Source organism: Gadus chalcogrammus, chromosome 19 (assembly GCF_026213295.1).
Source record: "Gadus chalcogrammus isolate NIFS_2021 chromosome 19, NIFS_Gcha_1.0, whole genome shotgun sequence".
In the NCBI taxonomy this organism is placed as follows: domain Eukaryota; kingdom Metazoa; phylum Chordata; class Actinopteri; order Gadiformes; family Gadidae; genus Gadus; species Gadus chalcogrammus.
In genome coordinates this window covers 16474889-16497198 of record NC_079430.1, presented here as the reverse complement: position 1 = coordinate 16497198, position 22310 = coordinate 16474889, and the positions used below count along the sequence as shown (strand labels likewise).

At 45.1% G+C, this 22310-nt stretch overlaps 2 protein-coding genes across 6 annotated transcripts; one reads left to right on the top strand and one right to left on the bottom strand.

Moving 5' to 3' along the window:
• The first annotated feature begins 2819 nt into the window (after nucleotides 1-2819).
• Nucleotides 2820-8391, top strand: yeats4 (YEATS domain containing 4). Of its 2 annotated transcripts, XR_008893309.1 has the most exons (8): nucleotides 2820-2899; nucleotides 3017-3136; nucleotides 3622-3688; nucleotides 4163-4257; nucleotides 4357-4446; nucleotides 4617-4704; nucleotides 5250-6706; nucleotides 6824-8391. XR_008893309.1 is itself a non-coding variant. In XM_056577970.1 (7 exons), exons 1-7 carry the CDS (start codon nucleotides 2849-2851, stop codon nucleotides 5417-5419), a joined length of 681 nt encoding a protein of 226 aa, XP_056433945.1. In that variant the 5' UTR covers nucleotides 2820-2848; the 3' UTR covers nucleotides 5420-8391. The 2 variants fall into 2 exon arrangements, 1 of the variants encoding a protein (XP_056433945.1); XM_056577970.1 differs by having other exon boundaries at nucleotides 5250-8391.
• Nucleotides 7157-22281, bottom strand: ada2b (adenosine deaminase 2b). 4 transcript variants are annotated; one of them, XM_056577964.1, is made up of 10 exons: nucleotides 22179-22281; nucleotides 21189-21594; nucleotides 20105-20324; nucleotides 19633-19861; nucleotides 18864-18991; nucleotides 12392-12482; nucleotides 11974-12082; nucleotides 11298-11455; nucleotides 8991-9220; nucleotides 7157-8427 (listed from the first exon to the last, which is right to left on the bottom strand). In XM_056577964.1, the coding sequence occupies exons 2-10, from the start codon at nucleotides 21499-21501 to the stop codon at nucleotides 8310-8312; spliced, it is 1596 nt and encodes a 531-aa protein (XP_056433939.1). In that variant the 5' UTR covers nucleotides 21502-21594; nucleotides 22179-22281; the 3' UTR covers nucleotides 7157-8309. The 4 variants fall into 4 exon arrangements, with proteins under 4 accessions (XP_056433939.1, XP_056433942.1, XP_056433941.1 ...); XM_056577967.1 differs by having other exon boundaries at nucleotides 9018-9220; XM_056577966.1 differs by having other exon boundaries at nucleotides 19633-19843.
• Between the last annotated feature and the right edge of the window lie 29 nt (nucleotides 22282-22310).

Genomic DNA, 22310 nt, shown 5'->3' with positions numbered 1-22310 from the left:
CCTGCATGCATCTCTGTGTGTCTGTCCATCTGGTCGCCTTGCTCAGAACGGTGGTTGGAAAGCCCCCCCCCTCCCCCCCCCTCCTCGTGTGTAGGCTTTATTATCTTAAGATCTATACTCATGGCTACTTAAGTTAAAGTAAAAAAGAAAAAACTTTCCACAAAGCCCTTTTATTTTTTATGATGTTTTATTTGAAATCTAAAAGATAAAGTACCTGTGTGATTCTTTTTTTTTTCTTTCTTGTTTTTTTGTGCAAAGTACCGAAAACATTGACGAGCCTGCACGATGCTTTAAAGTAAAGATGAGCTTGTCATACTTGGTTTTCTTTTCCCGCTCTTTGTCTTGCTGACCTGTGTACATTCGTCGGTTTCTGAATTGTTTTTATAGGGTACCAGGTTTTTTTTGGATCTCTTCTTTCCTCATTCCCGTCGATTACTTTCATGGTTAGGATGATGTTTGTAAATGTCTCTGCTTTTGATGATTAAAACTAGATTGTGTTGTAATAAAACTGTTTACTGTGGTCCACTTATCATGGTGAATTTCTCTTTTAAGTGAGTCATTTATATTAAATGTGTATGTTTGCTTTGTTTTACATGTTTGTGTTGAGCCTCGTACCGTTAAGCTGACAAATATGGTACTGCAAGTATTAGTAACAAACATGTCATGGTTTTTATTGCATTTTTTAAATTGAATTGAACTTCTGTGAATTTTTTACAATAACTATTGGTCAGGGATTCGAATATTAGCAATCATTTTGCCATACTTTTTTTATATTTCATACCCTTGCTGTTTTGGCAATATCTGCTCTGAAAAAAAATGGTATTCATCACTGCGTATCTTATCTTTATTTTTGGGTTCAGGATAACTAAGGGCAACTCATCTGGTCCAAACTTTGGTTTTGTAGTTTTCTTTATTTGTTTTTGTTTTTTTTATTTTTTATTTCTTCCTCTTAAAGAAAAGTAGGCATGTAACCTGTTGAATAGTTCAACATTGTGTGTATACATGTAGACATGGGTACATACTGGTAATTTGGATAAATTGTGTTTTTATATTGCAGTTCTTCAAAGTAATGCCACCCCATACTGAATGTATTGTAGGTTTTTGATACTCCAAACATATTCGGCATGGTCATTTTGATGGTTTCTAAGAGCATACACAAATTGCTGGTACATTTGGATTTTACTACCATACATACCAAAATATGCATTGTATGTATCCACATATTCTCAGGAGGAGTGAGTTGTAATGAAAGCTTTGGAAGTCATTTCTAATGTTATATTTACGAGCACAGCTCACTCTAAACTTTTATGTGACAATGTGTTTCAAATACGTTGTAACTCACTCTATACGTTGGTCTTAAATTGGGACGTCAGTCAAAAATAGTGTCAAGAATAGAAATCATGCTCACAGTAAGTTAAACCTTGTGATGATAGCATGGATTGGGGAAAAGGTTTTATAATGAAATCCTCAGGTGAAATGGCTGTCCGTATGTGTTTTAAATCTAAGTTAAAATGCTTGACATTTTGAAAAGCATAGGATATACAATCTGGCTTTTTAACCGGTACCAAAGTATTTGATTTAAAAAAGAAAACGAATAAAATGACTTCCTTTTAAATATAATTTTTTTTATTCTAAGCAATCATTTAAATGTTTATTTTGTATAAGCTAAAGTCATTCATGGTGGTCAGTATTTTTCTTTTTTAGGCTGTGTTTGTGCATTAGTTGTGAACAATTTATATTTGAGCATAGCTAATGTGAAATCAATCAATTTATGTGGTTTCAGAAAACTCATTTGTGACAAAGGTATTTTGAGTGAGCTTCAGTAATATCCACATTTTTAACTTTTGTATTTTTGATTGAGAACAAAGACGCATGGATTTTTTTATATCTATTTTTATAAGGGGTCAAAGTGAGAGCGGTTACTACAACTTTGAAGGACAATTTGTCAAATTAGAAAATTGTGAACGGATTGATATTGTCTATGGTCTATTACCTTTAACAAATGGGTTTTCCATGATTTAGACTTTGCAGCAGTATGGTTTCCAGGTTCTGACGGAATTCACCTGTGAAAGGTAAGTGTTGATATTCTGCAGAATAAAAAATTGGCTGAATGGGTTAAATTGCCTGAATGTTTACCAGCTGAATACAGCTCCCGATTATGTTTATGAAGATAACATGTTATCGAGATTAATCGATGCAATTAATAACCACAAGTAAACCCTACCCTACGGGGCCGAATAAATGGTCATATTCTGTAAAACTGCATTGTTTGTTTTTTGTATCAATGTGTTTAGAATGAGTTTTATTCCGCCATTCCATCGCTGATTTTAAACCTCACAGCAACCCTTGTAATTCAAATAAAGAAATACTGGTGGCTTAACCTAACGTATTAAAACGAAAGGGAAAACTAGTTGAAAAAAGACCAGACGAGATATGACTGCTTTCGCAGTTATAACAACGTCGCATGTATCAGACAGTGCTTCTTCACAGAGTAGGATGGTAGCCTGCGCCTCCGTAAGGTAACAATGAAAATTCCGTTTGATAGTGAACTTGTTATGTCAAAATTAGTAACTCCAATTCCAAAATTCGAACGAAGGCGTAAGTAGATGATAAATAAAGAAATATTGAAGAGCGGAACTAAAGAGTCCTTCCACTGGGGTCCACCGGACATCTCATGTGTAGCGTCGTGTACTTCCGTCGCTTGTTCGGATGCTGATTTGAAATGAATCGATAGACATTTGTTGTTTTTCGCCGTTTCAATGGCGGTTTTTATGCATTCATTGCCGCACATAAATAAAGCCATATGACATAAACTGGGGGATTAACATTCATATTCACCCACTGTACTATGTTCCAGAAGATGGCTGAATTTGGTCCAGATTCCGGGGGGAGAGTTAAGGTGTGAAACGAAGCTGTACATGTTGTGTTTCATTGTACCAATGTAATCATACACTGCATCGTTTTTATATTATATTGTTGAACTGTTTATGTCCTGTGGTTCTTCTTTGACATGTAGGGTGTGACTATTGTGAAGCCCATCGTTTTTGGAAATGTTGCCCGCTACTTTGGAAAGAAGAGGGAGGAGGACGGACACACGCACCAGTGGTCCATTTACGTGAAGCCCTACAGAAACGAGGTATTTATTTTATTGAACATGTTACAAAATAATGAGCAATAAAATGCAAAAAATAAACTAAAAAACAAATGGGAACCTCAGGATCCTAAGCAACAAATACATAACTCAAATAATACGCTTTGTATTCAAAGGGACAGGAAGAAAATAAATATTCAGTCTGAATCATTCAGTGTCTCTGATGTTCAGCTTGTAGGTTAAAAGTTATTTCAACATGGTTTTATTTTGCGGAGGTGTTAATCGAAAGATACTGAGAATGACTCCTTACTAGACACCTGTCAACAAGGGGAATGCAACCAACTCAGTTCTATAGAGCTAGTCTATTTAACTGTCCTGACATTCATGCAGAACCAGTGCTATTCTACTTATTGACTTGACATGCCAAGCAAACTATAGCAAACCATTACATACTCCTTCTGTAGGATGTATTCTGTGCACATCTGTCTGTTAAGGATTTTATTTATTAACGTGTGATGTCATTCCTTCAGGATATGTCTGCGTACGTGAAGAAGATACAGTTCAAGCTGCATGAGAGTTACACAAATCCATTGAGAGGTACACTGCTGCCCTTCCCAACTTTTCCCATCCAGGGAAAAACATTCGAAAATAGTATTTAATCTAAAATGATGTCTGTGTTTGTAGTATCTCTAGATGTAGGTAATTCACTAGAGGTTGAATAATTCAGCTCTAGTTGCATTAGGCAATTATTTTTGAGGATAAGGAATTCAGGAAAAAGCTGTTACTTTTGACTAATTATTACACCCTTTTATCCAAAGTGACCTACAGTGAATTCAGATACAGGTCATTATTGAGTATATAGGGGCTTAGGGATCGCAATGATGCCTACAATTATTCTGCAATTCAGACATTGGGTTTAGAACTTGAACCTAGTACCTTTCAGCTGGAAGTCCATTCTACAGAAGAGTTAAGAGATAGCCAGGGTTCCCTAGGGTGCTGGCTGCTATGTTAACGTCAGGTGGTAAGTGAGGCTGATGTATCTGACCACCAACATCTCCCAACGCTTCCCAGTGGTGACCAAGCCTCCCTATGAGATCACAGAGACCGGCTGGGGAGAGTTTGAGATCATCGTCAAGATCTTCTTCATTGATCCGAATGAGAGACCCGTGAGTACACGCACGCACGTACGAACGCGCGTTGTTTTCAGAGTGAGTTTGGCGTGGGGCTTGTTGTTGTGTTTACCTTCCTGCCCTTTATGTGTTTAGGTGACTCTGTACCACCTGCTGAAGCTGTTCCAGTCGGACTCCAGCGCCATGCCCAAGAAGACGGTGGTGTCGGAGTTCTATGACGAAATGGTACGGAGGTGACGGATCCTTGAGTCGCTACGTCCCACCACACTCACAACGGTGGACCTCCACGGTGCAGGAACGCTGCAGCCGTCGGACTAGGCACAATGTTACACGAGCTCTGAGGTACATCAGTACGTTGTGATCTGATCCGTCGGCGCCCGCTCTGTCCTCCTCAGATCTTCCAGGACCCGACCGCCATGATGCAGCAGCTGCTCACCACCACGCGGCAGCTGACCCTCGGGGCGTACAAGCACGAGACCGAATGTACGAACACTCTATAAACCCAGTGTCCATTCGTGCGCGCACACACACACACACACACACACACACACACACACACACACACACACACACACACACACACACACACTCACACACACACACACACACACACACACACACACACACACACACACACACACACACACACACACACACACACACACACACACGCACAAGCCACCACAAGCCACCACAAGCACACGTCGCCATGCTGAAGCTGCTCTCTATGCACACAATATATAGTGGTAGTTAAATTTATATTATAATGACGAACACATTTATTATACAGCTATGAAAAAGTGCTAACACACAATAAGCATTTTTGTTTTTGTGCGTATCAACTTGTTAAAACCATCATTCTCTTCAGGAGCCAATTATCTTCCTGTGTAAACTGTATAAAGCACACCATTACAAATGTCTGTTTTTCTCTGTTGCGCATTTGAACATGCGACGTGTGTGTGTGTGTGTGTGTGTGTGTGTGTGTGTGTGTGTGTGTGTGTGTGTGTGTGTGTGTGCGCGACGTTCAGTCGGAGAGCTGGAGGTGCGGACGCGGGAGAAGCTGGAGGCGTCGAAGAAGAGGACGAGCCAGGAGATCACGGAGCTGAAGGACAAGCTGAAGGCCAGCAGGGAGAGCATCAACCACCTGAAGATGGAGATCAGGAGGCTGGAGGAGGACGGAGACGTCAAGGACCACTGAGGCTGGCCCCCCCCACACACACACACACGCAGCCAGAGACACACACACACACACACACACACACACACACACACACACACACACACACACACACACACACACACACACACACACACACACACACACACACACACACACACACACACACACACACACACCCAGGCCAGATGGAACACACACGCATAAACACATCCCTGGGAACACACAAGCATACACGCACACTCACTGGCAACCCACACACACACACAGACCGAGGGCGCGCACACACGTACAGGGAACACAATCAGGAACAAACCACACACTCTTTGGGATTTTTGTTTTGTTTTGTTTTATTCAGTGGAGACAGACAGTTTCATTTTCGGACTCTGGTTTGTTACATTTTTTGTCACGCTTGTCTGGTTTATGGTATTAAGCCTTACGATAAAATGGCAGGTAATGTATTTATTTTGTTGCAAAATTGGTATAATAATTATAGCAAGTAATTCCATGTAATAAAAATACAGAAGTGTTGATTTTCCACAATCTCCTGGTATACTTCGGTCATTCAATGACATCAACTACAGGAAGTCGAAGGTTTTCTCAGTTTTAAGCCTCCTGACCCTCCTTTACTGAACGCATATGCACTGGCACATGTAACTCCCGACTCACTAAACAATGAGAGTCCAGGAGATAGCTGTTCAACCAGATGAACCAGAAGAAAAGAAGGACTGTTGCAGTAGAAATGAATACGGCTTGAAGGGAAACAGACTGAAGCGCAACGCCGGTGAAGGAACATGGATTTCCTGAGAACACAGCCTGAAGCAAGAGGAGGAGACGGTGATGGAGGAATGTACGAACAGTTAAAAGCGCTTGACCCGGACTCCAGCGAGCAGGAGAAAATTAGGCTCACTGAGGACAACCATTTCAAACCATCAAGTCAAAAGATTGAAGAAGAGAAAAGGGCTGAGCGAAGAGCAACGCACAAGGGTCTGACCAATCAGATCTTTGCATCGACTGACACCGGTGGCAGTGAGGACGAGAGCGGTGCTGATGTAGAATGGCGCCAGAGAAGAACGCTCAAAGAGCCTGCTTGCGAAGCCTCAACGTTGGCCGTAGGAGCCCCACTGAAGCAGAGGAGAAGAAGCAGACCTCGAGAGAAACGCGACGAAAACGTCGGAGGTATAAAACGGACGGCGTCTACAGAAGGACCTTCAACTGGCTGAACGGTAACCGGACGGAGCACAGTCACCTGAAGGAGGAGGTTTCAGAGGACCTGTTTCAGGGAGCAGACGGAAGGCGATGAACAAGGTAAGCTGTCCGTCCAATGGCCAATCATCACGTCAAAAACAACTGTAGATGTGTGATGGTGCAACATGGCTCTGATTATCCATTCCTTTCTTTTCTGGACATGGGGTCACCTTGCAGGGGGGGGTGTCTTCATGGGTCAGCATGTTTAAGTCAAGGGCCGAACGAGAGAGGGAAAACCGTGGGGCCTTGCTGAGTCTGGAGATAATCCGGTTGGGAGTTGGGACACGGATGCGGAGAAACTTCGCATGTAGGAGGCTCCCGGGCGTCATACTGAAGAGGAGCCACATGGTAGAGCTGACGAGCAACTACGGCACTACAGAAACGGACTATAAGGACATCGAACCCAACAATGACTGGTTAGAGTCCTCTCTATTTTACTTTATTTAGGCCTTTAAATTCCCATAGGAACATAGCATAGGCCATCGACGAGGACCCTTCCATGCCCTCCGTTCTTGGGCCCTACGCACCAGATGTTGCCACGACAGCCCTTCTCTCTCCATCTCCTGTTCGTTGGTTCTTCTCAAGGTGGTTCTTGGTCTGCCCCTCTTCCTCCTGCCCCGTGGGTAGGAGTCCTCTTTGGGGACACTAAAAAGGGATGCCCTCATGGTAGAGAACCCATTGAGTAAAAACAACCTGAACTCAGAATCCGAACCCTTTGAAAACGTTTTCATTACAACCAATTCAAACAAACGTCGTTTTTTTATTGCTTATCCAGACTGATATGGTTCCACGTTGCTTTGTAAGTTTGCTGTATATTTATCACCAACATAAGAAACAGAAACCAGAAAATGCCAATTTAAAACGCATAATAAGATAATAAAGGATAATATCTATTTTTTGATCCGTTAGTTTTATTGTTGCAGTTTAAAACTCAGTCTCAGTAGAGGGCACAATTGATTTGTTGTAGGCTACCACTTGTCTATGACTAGCGGGACCTTGAGTCTCCCTGCCAAATGGAAAACAGCTGGAATGATGGGTGGGTATTGTACGGAAAATGAGTACGTTTTTCCCTGATATGCCTGTTGATATGTTCCCTGATATGCCTGTGATGTCTTTCATTCATCCGCGGTTAAGTATTCGTGAGCCTTTAGTCTGGGAACGTTGGTTTCTGGATTGTCTCCACCACATTGTTTTGATTAAGGGTTTAATTAAACCCCTGTGGTTTACAAAGTATAAACGGCCAGGCGAAAGTTATTTTTGCCAAGTTGTGAGTCATAAAACATGTGACTCTGGACTCACCCTGTGTTCAAATGAACGAATAGCCGCCACTCTTACCTAGTGGTTTCCCAAAGTCTTATTAATTTGGAGTACCAACAAGCAGAATAAACACTCATAAATAACAAAGATGATGATTATGTTCTTGGGAAACTAATGTCAACATTTAGTAGGCTTCATTGAACTTCACATTGACAGTTTATTGTAATACCATTGGCAAATAACAATACAAAATGCTGCGCCTCACCAGTAAGTTGTTTGTTCACGTGATCATTTGAACTTAAGGTACGTGCCTTCATATTTGTAATCTTCCATTCATCTGAAAGCTAAAGGAGCTTGTACGGTGTGCTTTGATCTCCTCATATTTGAGTTACAAACAGTAGTCAGGTTAAACAAATCCCTTTGTGGTCCGGCTTTGGTTTCCATTTGAGGAGATGAACGTGTCCCACTTCTCCCGCCAGTGCAGCAAACCCGCCTCCTTCAGGTGGGGGGGCAGGGAGCTGTATCTGTAGGGGGGGGGGGGGGGGGGGGGGGCACAGCTGATGGTTATATTAAGCTCCACTCAGGTTGTGGGAAAGCAGAAACTGAAACACTGCAATACGGTTAATTAACCATCAAACCTACTCCACTTTTCATTAGTCCCGTTATCATTTCATCACAAATCGAGGGGGCTGTGTAATGAGCAATGTAAGAACACGTCATGTACTTAAAGTGGATTAACGTTGTGAAACAGCATTTAACGACACTATGTGAGTTCCACCCTGGGGCAACGGACTGTACCATAATGTAACCTCATATCAAGTCAATGCAACACTGCTTATGACACGCACAACAACATTACAAATACCACCAAACCTCTACAGTGGCATGACTAGGGTCCATACACATAAAACTAATTACCAACAACTAAGTTGGCGAACCCAGAGTTTATTATTAAATTTGTCGTTATCACTTTTATGTGGAGTTGTATGCAAATCAAGTTACATAGACTTCACTTTTGTGTATATTATTTATAATGCTGCATTTTTCAAGTCTCAGCACAGACTCTTTGTAGGATTCTAAGCATTACTTGGACTGAATCACCAAAATGTCCCACTTGATAGAATTGGCAGCCAGCTCCTTGAGGGTCCCCAGGTTGGCCCTCAAGCCTCCGATCCCCACGAAGGCTTGGTAGAAGTCGTAGGAGAGGCCGGCATTGCCGAAGAGTGAGGGATCGTCGGAGCTGATGACCAGGGGATGGCCCTCGGACATCAGCACCGCCGCGGGGTGGTTCCGCAGGTCCGACACCAGCTTCAGCACCTAGAGAACACACCCCGGGACATTCATTCAGGCAGGGAGGTTGAAGACATTTGCAAAGCGCTGAATTGATGTATTCAACACCCCTTCTGATGAGGATCACAGAACAACATTTGCACGTAAGCATGGGTTCTTTGTTTCTTCATGACTACGTGCGTCTTTTTATGCCTGATCTGTTATGAGTCATAACAGCATAAAACCCAAATGCCTGATCTTTTATGAGCCATAACAGCATAGAACCCAACTAAAAACACCCACGCCATCAGCAGGGGCGGATCTAGCCATTTTGGGGCCCTAGGCAAAATATAGACATGGGGCCCTCATCTTTGAAACACGTACACAAAACAAATAACCATCCCAATACTCTTAGAATCGCAATAAACCCATAGTGCACTGCCACTCAACTCTCCACAGTAAAATCAGTTTCAGATTTCTCCAGCCTTTGCCAAAATTACATGTTTATTACTCAAACGAGAGAGAGAGAGAGAGAGAGAGAGAGAGAGAGAGAGAGAGAGAGAGAGAGAGAGAGAGATTAGAATTTCCATTCTCTGCCAGAGTTACAAAATGATCTTGCACTTAACAGAACTAAAATACAAAATGGATATGAGTCTATGAAAACCACCATTTACATTTAAACAGGACCAATGAAAATATTTTGTGTGTGGACAGGAATAACAGTGGCTGTGTGTGTGAGTGAGAGACAGGCAAAGCAGTGGTTCAGTGTGAGTGAGTGATTGACAGGAGAGAGAGAGAGAGAGACAGAGGGGGGGGGGGGGTGTTTAGGTGTGCAAGTGGTTAAGTTCTCCATCTTCAAATGTCCATTTTCCCTGTTGCCGTCACCATTTCATGTGAGTAAAACTGTGTGTGTGTGTGTGTGTGTGTGTGTGTGTGTGTGTGTGTGTGTGTGTGTGTGTGTGTGTGTGTGTGTGTGTGTGTGTGTGTGTGTGTGTGTGTGTGTGTGTGTGTGTGTGAGTGAGAGTATGTGAGTGAGTGGCAAAGCTCTGTGTGTGTGTGTGTGTGTGTGTGAGACAGAAAGCATTTGTAAACACAAAGTCCTACTGTTGTCGTCTTCTCAAAAGTCTTCATATCAGAGAAAAGTGGTGAGCAGCAGTATAGAACCCCAACAGCAGAGCCTGTCGCAAGTTCAGCAGCGGCTGCTGTGGCAGCAGCAGGTGTAAAAAATGAAATCAATTTCGGCAGTGTATCTGCAATTCTTTTCTTCTCAGCTTTTTGTTTTCGTTTAGCACAACCACTATCATAATTCCGCCGCTTCATTTTCACCGAGTCGCATCCCTCTGCTTTGGTTTGAAGTACGTTATTTCGCGCTGCGCGCGTTACTACGTAATCATATTCTGGACTAGTCCAATGCACAATGGAGGGGAGCATGTGTGCTGGAAAATTATTATTTAGGCATTAGTTCGGCGTTATGTTGATATTTTTGTTATTTTTTTCTACTAGAAATGTTTTTTTTTTTTTTTACTTTACATAAGTAATGGCTGGGGGGGTCAGATTTGGGGGCCCCTAATAAAGACAGATTTGGTTGGGGCCCTAGGCACTTGCCTAGGTTTGCCTAATGGAAGATCCGCTTCTGGCCATCAGAGGTTGCTGTAATGCCCAGTCGGTTGTAGTGACAGCAAAGATAGTCGCCACTATATTGGTTTGATTAAGGGGTTGATCATTATGGTTTACTGAAGGTTGAACTCTATCCTGGTACAATGCAGGCTTTAAAGCCCGGCTCCACCAGGGTTTGGATGTTGAACTCTTGCCTGAATAGGCGGAGGGAACACACTACAGCTCATCCATCTCGCGGTGTCGTATGCGTGACCTACAGTCGACGCAGACGCTTCGACGCAGTCGTGAACCTGTTTGGGTTCTGCGTCGGGTTTTAGTGAGCGGACCAATCACAGCCCTCGCTGCTGCGTCGCCTCGACGGAAGGTGAACATTTTTGGGAGGCGCACGTCCGGCCCTTGCGGCGGACGCATGGGGTCTGTAAAGCCCCTTGCGTTGCGTCAATGTGGAACCATAGCTAAGCCTTTGCACGGGACTGTCACTGAATGTGGTGGTGGGGTTTGAGCTGACCTGGTTGGAGATGGGACACAGCTCCACCGCCACGTTGCCTGCCCTGGCCAGCTCCTTGGCGAGGGGGTGGTGGGGCAGGGCGTAGCCGTGGCCGATGCGGGTGGTGTTCAGCAGCAGGGCGTCCAGGATGTTCTCGTCCACATCGGTGCCTTCCTCATCTACATGTACACGCAGATGTACGAATGTACGGTAAGAATCGACTCTATGAATGCATTCATGATAGTCATTCGTCAGGGGGCTTGACCACAGGGGGGCCTTGGGGGGCACATGACCCACCAAAAGGTTTTGTTGTTTGCTTATGCATCTTTTGAATTCCTATTACTGTCCCCTACTGTCTGCTGCAGAGAGGGATGTCTTATTTGATCTTTAAGAGGACATATTATGCCCCGAGGTGTGAGTTTGATTAGCCGTTACAAATCTGCCTCTTCTGACATCACAAGTGGGCATGTCCACCTAGATGTGTGCTGGATAGATCAGTCTACCAGCCTACCCGGTGGACTGCAGCAAACGTTGCTCGTCTGTCCGTCATACAACTAGGTGGACACGCCCACTTGTGATGTCAGAAGAGGCAGATTTTCAAAACGGCTTGTAGCGGCTAATCAAACTCGCACCTGGTGGTATAATATGTCCCCTTTAACAACTAGACATGGACTTGGAGAAAGCACAAAGGACCAACCTGTCTCCCCTGCGTGGAAGAAGTACGGCAGAACCAGTCCCAGGTTGGCCGGCAGTAACAGAGCGTCCTTGAAGTACCACAGGTTCCTCCCTCGGTCCTCCCGGCCGACCTTCAAACCACGCCCGCTATTTAGTCTGCTTGTCGGGGGCCATCTTGTTTTATTTCGATTCATGCTAGCCCATGTTCGGATAATTAATTATTATTGGATAGTGGTACGATTGGACTCTGTGTAACGCTCACACGACAAGATCTCCGACCACAATATCAAAACACAATCGTGATGTAGCAAACTGGATCGGGACGAATGCAATTATCCAGGCTTGTTGATTCGGATCGTAGTGTATGCCTGCCCTTAGTTGACTAGTCTGGGGTAAACTAGTGAAGGCATGGGACGAGTGGAGGGACGCGGGGATCTCACCAAGTCAAACCCTGCGACCACATCCGGGAAATCGCTCTGCATTTGGATGGCTTCCATCACGGCAGCCTTGACCCGAGACACACTCAGAGACCTGGTGGCCAGAGACAAACCAAACATCATCATACTGGCCCCATGTGTGAGATCACAACAGAGACACACTCAGAGACCTGGTGGCCAGAGACAAACCAAACATCATCATACTGGCCCCATGTGTGAGATCACAACAGAGACACACTCAGAGACCTGGTGGCCAGAGACAAACCAAACATCATCATACTGGCCCCATGTGTGAGATCACAACAGAGACACACTCAGAGACCTGGTGGCCAGAGACAAACCAAACATCATCATACTGGCCCCATGTGTGAGATCACAACAGAGACACACTCAGAGACCTGGTGGCCAGAGACAAACCAAACATCATCATATTGGCCCCATGTGTGAGATCACAACAGAGACACACTCAGAGACCTGGTGGCCAGAGACAAACCAAACATCATCATATTGGCCCCATGTGTGAGATCACAACAGAGACACACTCAGAGACCTGGTGGCCAGAGACAAACCAAACATCATCATACTGGCCCCATGTGTGAGATCACAACAGAGACACACTCAGAGACCTGGTGGCCAGAGACAAACCAAACATCATCATACTGGCCCCATGTGTGAGATCACAACAGAGACACACTCAGAGACCTGGTGGCCAGAGACAAACCAAACATCATCATACTGGCCCCATGTGTGAGATCACAACAGAGACACACTCAGAGACCTGGTGGCCAGAGACAAACCAAACATCATCATACTGGCCCCATGTGTGAGATCACAACAGAGACACACTCAGAGACCTGGTGGCCAGAGACAAACCAAACATCATCATACTGGCCCCATGTGTGAGATCACAACAGAGACACACTCAGAGACCTGGTGGCCAGAGACAAACCAAACATCATCATACTGGCCCCATGTGTGAGATCACAACAGAGACACACTCAGAGACCTGGTGGCCAGAGACAAACCAAACATCATCATACTGGCCCCATGTGTGAGATCACAACAGAGACACACTCAGAGACCTGGTGGCCAGAGACAAACCAAACATCATCATACTGGCCCCATGTGTGAGATCACAACAGAGACACACTCAGAGACCTGGTGGCCAGAGACAAACCAAACATCATCATACTGGCCCCATGTGTGAGATCACAACAGAGACACACTCAGAGACCTGGTGGCCAGAGACAAACCAAACATCATCATACTGGCCCCATGTGTGAGATCACAACAGAGACACACTCAGAGACCTGGTGGCCAGAGACAAACCAAACATCATCATACTGGCCCCATGTGTGAGATCACAACAGAGACACACTCAGAGACCTGGTGGCCAGAGACAAACCAAACATCATCATACTGGCCCCATGTGTGAGATCACAACAGAGACACACTCAGAGACCTGGTGGCCAGAGACAAACCAAACATCATCATACTGGCCCCATGTGTGAGATCACAACAGAGACACACTCAGAGACCTGGTGGCCAGAGACAAACCAAACATCATCATACTGGCCCCATGTGTGAGATCACAACAGAGACACACTCAGAGACCTGGTGGCCAGAGACAAACCAAACATCATCATACTGGCCCCATGTGTGAGATCACAACAGAGACACACTCAGAGACCTGGTGGCCAGAGACAAACCAAACATCATCATACTGGCCCCATGTGTGAGATCACAACAGAGACACACTCAGAGACCTGGTGGCCAGAGACAAACCAAACATCATCATACTGGCCCCATGTGTGAGATCACAACAGAGACACACTCAGAGACCTGGTGGCCAGAGACAAACCAAACATCATCATACTGGCCCCATGTGTGAGATCACAACAGAGACACACTCAGAGACCTGGTGGCCAGAGACAAACCAAACATCATCATACTGGCCCCATGTGTGAGATCACAACAGAGACACACTCAGAGACCTGGTGGCCAGAGACAAACCAAACATCATCATACTGGCCCCATGTGTGAGATCACAACAGAGACACACTCAGAGACCTGGTGGCCAGAGACAAACCAAACATCATCATACTGGCCCCATGTGTGAGATCACAACAGAGACACACTCAGAGACCTGGTGGCCAGAGACAAACCAAACATCATCATACTGGCCCCATGTGTGAGATCACAACAGAGACACACTCAGAGACCTGGTGGCCAGAGACAAACCAAACATCATCATACTGGCCCCATGTGTGAGATCACAACAGAGACACACTCAGAGACCTGGTGGCCAGAGACAAACCAAACATCATCATACTGGCCCCATGAGTGAGATCACAACAGAGACACACTCAGAGACCTGGTGGCCAGAGACAAACCAAACATCATCATACTGGCCCCATGTGTGAGATCACAACACAGACACACTCAGAGACCTGGTGGCCAGAGACAAACCAAACATCATCATACTGGCCCCATGTGTGAGATCACAACAGAGACACACTCAGAGACCTGGTGGCCAGAGACAAACCAAACATCATCATACTGGCCCCATGTGTGAGATCACAACAGAGACACACTCAGAGACCTGGTGGCCAGAGACAAACCAAACATCATCATACTGGCCCCATGAGTGAGATCACAACAGAGACACACTCAGAGACCTGGTGGCCAGAGACAAACCAAACATCATCATACTGGCCCCATGTGTGAGATCACAACACAGACACACTCAGAGACCTGGTGGCCAGAGACAAACCAAACATCATCATACTGGCCCCATGTGTGAGATCACAACAGAGACACACTCAGAGACCTGGTGGCCAGAGACAAACCAAACATCATCATACTGGCCCCATGTGTGAGATCACAACAGAGACACACTCAGAGACCTGGTGGCCAGAGACAAACCAAACATCATCATACTGGCCCCATGTGTGAGATCACAACAGAGACACACTCAGAGACCTGGTGGCCAGAGACAAACCAAACATCATCATACTGGCCCCATGTGTGAGATCACAACAGAGACACACTCAGAGACCTGGTGGCCAGAGACAAACCAAACATCATCATACTGGCCCCATGTGTGAGATCACAACAGAGACACACTCAGAGACCTGGGGCCCGTATCAGAAAGCAGGTTCAACAAACTCTAAGTTAAAACCTTAACTCTAGGTTGACCAACTCTGAGCTGTAAACTCTGAATTTTCGGTTTCAGAACAGGAGATAACGCTTAGTTCAATCAACTCTGAGTCAAGGTAACTCTGAGTGAGGCTCGTGCATGAGGATATAAAAAGCCCTCATCAATGGAACACAGATAACATGATTCACCATGGCAACAAGTACTAACAAGCCTCGATCCTCCTACTTCTCCCCAGCGGAGTTGCAAATCTTAATGACTGCAAATGCAGAAAGCGAGCATATCTTTTTACTAAAAAGCATTACTATGGCAGCAGCCAAAAAGCGGGAGCTCGCGTGGAAAAAAATAGCTGACCGAGTCAGAGTATTTGAGAAAAAGAAAATGTTTTCTCTTGAATGTTCCACTTATTCAACAATTATATTCCATGTGTGTTTGTGCGCACAGGTGCAACCCAACAGGCCCCAAACGGACTTGGCTGCAACTAAAAATGAACCATAAAAATGTAGTTCAAACAGATAAGGTATAATTTAAGTCCAAGCAATTGTGATGTTGTTTAGCCTGCCCTCATTAAACAGCATTTAGTGGCTGCATTCAACATGTGATAGATATATTTAAGTAATTAGGGAAATCTGCTAAACAAAGAAAAATCCCAACACTGCCAGTATTTAAAATTGTCTATGTGAAAGCAACACCTAAATGCCTTTTATACATACAAGTCTCCACATATGTGTTTTCTGGTTATCTTAAAATTTGACCTCCATTATAGCCAACAGAAAAAGGGCAGAGTCAGTTAGAAATGATTGAAGCATATCATGTCTCTAACAGCTCTTCCATCTCGTGCATCAGCAGGGGGGTCAGGATTATTATCTGGATCATTGGGGGAAAGAGTAGGACATTGTTCTTCTCTAATAGTGGCAATGTTGTGGAGAACCAAACATGCCACTATAATGTCACAAGCCCTTTCCGGGGTGACCCTGAGCCTTCGAAGGCACTGTAACCGGGCCTTGAGCATGCAGGTCATCTCCACTCTGGCTCGTGTCCTGCAGTGAGCCAAGTTGTAGTGTTGCTGTGGGCAAGGGTCAGGGTCAGGGTAAACGGTCAGCAGATAGCGCTGGCAGGGGTACCCTCTGTCTCCGAGTAGATAACCATCAAACTCTCCTATGATAATACAAGATACACTTTATTGTTTCAGTTGTAATAGGAGGAAACAAAATATTGATCATAGGATATAACTCTATACTAAATATATAAACTATATATATAAACTCACCATGGGCAAATCTGGCACTCAGTGTAGACTCACGAAACATTCGTGAGTCATACACAGACCCAGGCCACTTCGCTTCCACATTTTTTATCATGTGGGCTGCGTCACATATGATCTTCACAGTGGAAAACAGTAATTAGCTGTATAGTGAAGCATATTTCATTTGGAATGTTAAAGGCTACTATTTAGGCCTACCTGTACATTAATGCTGTGGACAGATTTCCTATTCACATAATCTCCTTCATTTATTGAAGGAGCTATGATAGGCATGTGAGTGCCATCTATGCAGCCAATCACACCTGGAAACCCTAAAATATATCAAATTGACTGATTAGTGCTTCAAGTCTCAAAGCTTTATGACATAAATGAATTACTGCTTAGACTGATACCTGCAATTCTGTGGAACTCTTCTTTGAGAAGTCTGGTGGGTCTGTTACTTGGGAACATTTCGGACAGCCCGACAGACAGTTTCCTTGGACACATGCTCTGCATCAACGACGTTATACAAAAAACTGCCGTTGGCAAAAAAACGAAGTGCAATACAAAGAATTTGCTCGGAACTGAGCGTGTCCACGATGTGTCATGTGAGCGATGTGAGGGCTGAGAATATTGTTTATATAAATGATTGATGATGCAGAGAAACGGAAACGCTCAAACAGGTAGCTACTCATCAGGGAATGATAAAACATCCAAGTATCTGCGCCTCGACATCAACTGGCTCTTCAATAAAAGGACACGCCATGTCTGCCACTGCCTTCAGTCTGCAGGCTTCAACTTAAGAGCAGGAGAAACTCGGGGTTAGTTGAAGAAAACCTGCCAGCGAGCAGGTTAGGTTCACGGAGTATGTTGCCAGGGTAACTGACTCAGAGTAAAGCTGAACTGGCTTTGTGAAACTGAAAAACCAGAGTTTCCCTCATCTCAGGGTTAACTAACTCAGAGTTTTCACTAAACCTGCTTTCTGAAACGGGCCCCTGGTGGCCAGAGACAAACCAAACATCATCATACTGGCCCCATGTGTGAGATCACAACAGTGACACACTCAGAGACCTGGTGGCCAGAGACAAACCAAACATCATCATACTGGCCCCATGTGTGAGATCACAACAGAGACACACTCAGAGACCTGGTGGCCAGAGACAAACCAAACATCATCATACTGGCCCCATGTGTGAGATCACAACAGAGACACACTCAGAGACCTGGTGGCCAGAGACAAACCAAACATCATCATACTGGCCCCATGTGTGAGATCACAACAGTGACACACTCAGAGACCTGGTGGCCAGAGACAAACCAAACATCATCATACTGGCCCCATGTGTGAGATCACAACAGTGACACACTCAGAGACCTGGTGGCCAGAGACAAACCAAACATCATCATACTGGCCCCATGTGTGAGATCACAACAGTGACACACTCAGAGACCTGGTGGCCAGAGACAAACCAAACATCATCATACTGGCCCCATGTGTGAGATCACAACAGAGACACACTCAGAGACCTGGTGGCCAGAGACAAACCAAACATCATCATACTGGCCCCATGTGTGAGATCACAACAGTGACACACTCAGAGACCTGGTGGCCAGAGACAAACCAAACATCATCATACTGGCCCCATGTGTGAGATCACAACAGTGACACACTCAGAGACCTGGTGGAGAAAAACTAAACATCATCATACTAAGGCCATGTGTGATGACATAACAGCTCATTGGTTTAATAAGATAAATGTTGCTGTTGTTGAGCTATTTGTTCATCTTTGGCCAGTCTTCTGTGATATATAACTAGCCTGAGGTATCTCCAGAATACAGTCTGAGGAACATTAAAAAAAATACATTGAGTACAATCTGTACACTTGATTAAGGGTGTAGATTAAAAGGAAGTACACTACAGTGAACTGTATCTTTGACTTAAGACTTGATGCCATTATTCTCTTTAGTTTGGTGCATTAAATTATAATTTATTTTAAATGGAGCAATTCTTTAGCCGGCCACCCACAGGCTGGTGGCCATCACTGGGTATTTTTAGCAGCCTACCTGTAGCCTACCTGTGGACGGTGATGATGATGCGAGTTCCCAGGAAGTCTGGGTGATCTTCCACAAACTGTTGCGTCACTTCCTGAAACGTCTTCAGGTACCAGAGTTTATCGTGACGGCTCCCATCCAGCTCATACGTCTACAGCAGAGAGAGACAACATCAGGCGACTTTAGGCTCCCATCTAGCTCATACGTCTACAGCAGAGAGAGACAACATCAGGCGACTTTAGGCTCCCATCCAGCTCATACGTCTACAGCAGAGAGAGACGACATCAGGCGACTTTAACACAAAAAACTATTGACAGAATATGTAACGGTGTGCATTGGGGAGGGTATTATAGATAGTTGTTATTCTGCTTTAATTGCAGATTAATTGTCCTCGCTATTCTGGGCCAATAGTGTCGCAAGTAAAACATGCAGTAGGTCCCATCTGGTTGATCAAAACTGGACTCGATTGGATTCAATATATTGATTGACCAATTTAACAAAAGGTTCCACAACAGCCCGTGATTTTTTTTTCCAAGTGTGATTAAGGAACACCAAATCCCTGACAACCACTTTTTCTTTTTCAAGCATTTACTGTAAAAGCCCTTTCAGTTCCCTTTCAATGAACGGAAAGTGACTGAACTGAAAGTCTTCCTGCCTTGCATCAGCGCTTCATCAGGAGGGAACCGTTTCAGCCAATTCCGAGTTTAATACGCATGTAATGGCAGTGTCTCACCTATAGAGGGAGACAAAGCAAACCGTTCTACAAGTGGTGTGGAGTTGTCGTTCTCATACCCTGGCCAGCCCGCTCCGGAGCTCCAGGTACATGATGTTGTCCCTGCGGAGCTCCTCCAGCCCCTGGTACAGGTAGTCCCTCAATACAGGCGCGTGGGTGATCAGACCCGACGCCACCACAAACTTCTTCTCAAACTTCTCCCAGGCGACGTCCTGGCTGGGGTACGCCAGGTCGGGTTCCTCAGTGAACATGGTGAGGTTCTGGATCAGACTGGTCGAATCCAACAAACTCAATTTGACTTATTAAGGTTTTTCATGTGACTTCTTAAAGATGCTGCAGTTAAGATTTATAGCTGTAATTAAGTGTACTCTTATGAATGCCATAGCCATTGGTCGGCTATTAGTGAGGGAAATTATCTATTATATTTTACTGCCGATCCATGAGACGATTCAGATTAACAACATTAGCATTTTTACATTTCTACATCAATGCCGGCCAAGCCGGATGACGGCTAAGAGCTTTGGTATCAACCTGTTGTCAAAGGCTGCAGGGTCTCCCATCTTGGCCCGCAGGGTCTCCAGCAGATACCAGTAGGAGCAGTCCCAGGTGAGCCAGGGGTAGCCGGCGGAAAACACAAAGCGCACCGATCGGTCTCTGGTGAAGCAGATGTAGCAGTGGGGTCTGTAGGTGACGTTGCTCACCAGCCAATCCACGGACACCAGGGTGGAGCTGTGGACGTGCAGCGCCCCGCCTACACATCGCCGAGGTAGGAACAACGACGGTAAACAGACTGAAATGATGGAGTGCTTTCTTGTGACCAGAGGCCGCCCAAAGCGCTTTACAATATTCGCCTCACAATCACCCGTTCACACACCGACGGCGGAGTCAGCTCTGCAAGGCGACAGCCAGCTCGTCGGGAGCAGTCAGGGTGAGGCGTCTCGCTCAGGGACACCTCGACACTGAGCTAGGAGGAGCCGGGGATCGAACCGGCAACCTTCCGGTTACCAGCCGACCCGCTCTACCTCCTGAGCTTCTGCCGCCATAATGAGGTCTTGGATCGATGAACTGCAGATTTTAGGGGTCAGACCTTTACCACTGAGCTGCCATGACGACCAAACAGCAGCTGTGCAAGATCACCTTTGGGATTGCAAGATGGACAATCTGGAATACGTATTTGCTGAAATAAGGGTATGGTTTGTGTTGTGATGTGTGTCGATGGTATCTTATAATCCTGATTGCTTTGGGTTGTACATGACCTCTGTGACATGTAACATTTGTGATACGGACTAAAGAATGCTGTCGTGCCAACAGATGTATTTGTATTGTTATTCCGTATCATTGTTTTGTTGCAATGCTTAAAGGTGACATATTATATCACCAGGTGGTGATATAAAACCACCTGGCGATAGCCCTAACGCTAACCCTATCACCAGGTGGTGGTATAAAACCACCTGGCGATAGCCCTAACGCTAACCCTATCACCAGGTGGTGATATAAAACCACCTGGCGATAGCCCTAACGCTAACCCTATCACCAGGTGGTGATATCATTCTCAGGTGTGAATACTCACACCTGGTGGTATAATATGTCACCTTTTAATAAAAACTGAGATCACCTTTGGGCATCTTCTGAAGCAGGGCGAAGATGGGACTCTTCTCGATGAGCGGCTTGGCCTTGAAGAAGTGCATCGCCGGGGGGAACGCCGGCCGCGCCATCTCCCGCCGTTTCATCCACCGGAGTCGGGCGTCCATCTTGGTCTCCGCGGGCGTCAGGGTCACCGTGCCGCCGATCTGCCGCGAGGTCTCCAGGCGCATGAGGGAGTCCCTCTGGGTGGGGTCGGGGGCCGCACGGCACACCGCCACCCAGCCGAGGAGAACGAGGACCCCCCAGTTGGTGAGGCCTCCTCTTCTTCTCACTGAGAGCACCATGTCCTTAAATGACCATGACCGTATGTTCCACTAGAGGGCGCAGGTCGGCTCCTCTAACGCTCTGTATAAATGGAGCATTTTCTTCATTGTGCGCTATGGGAGAAAAACAAAACGGTGATTTTATTTGAATTGAATCCTTGATGCTTATGTCAGGCAGGTTCTTCTTCTGGAGGCCTAATTCTGCAAAACAACCAATGTTAACAGTGCTACCAGTATTTGGTGCAAATATAACCAGGCTCATAAAACATTGAGTGATCAGGCTGGGAATTGAATTGATAAGGGCGGTTAAAAAAAAACTGTTTTGACTTGGAGACAGATATAAAAAAACAAGATATAATTATGTCAATCTTATTCAAGATATTGTTCTAAAATATACAACAACAGTCGGTTGTTTTGGTGTGGTTGTCATGTTGTAGCCTATGTATTAAGAATATTGATAAAAAGGCAACATACCCATCAATAGTTTCTCTGATGATTAAAAAGACTGAAGAGTAAAGGGAGCACTTTGATATAATGTGTATCCTTGACGCTCTTAAAAATATTCATACAAAGAGATCCTAGTTTTAAACAAGCAATATTTGAAACAAACCAAGCACCAATACCTGCCTATGGGGCCAGATGTCTCGACATACTTACCAAGCGCTCTAAAAACATAGAAATAAGTGGTTTATCCTTACATTATGGGCTTGCGGCGTCTTGTTTCAGCTTGCTAGTGCTCATGAACCGTCCACCGCAGACTATCGCGCCCAGCCACTCCAGCAACTGAGCTGTCCCATGGCGTTGGATAATCACGGCATTTGCTTCCTGAC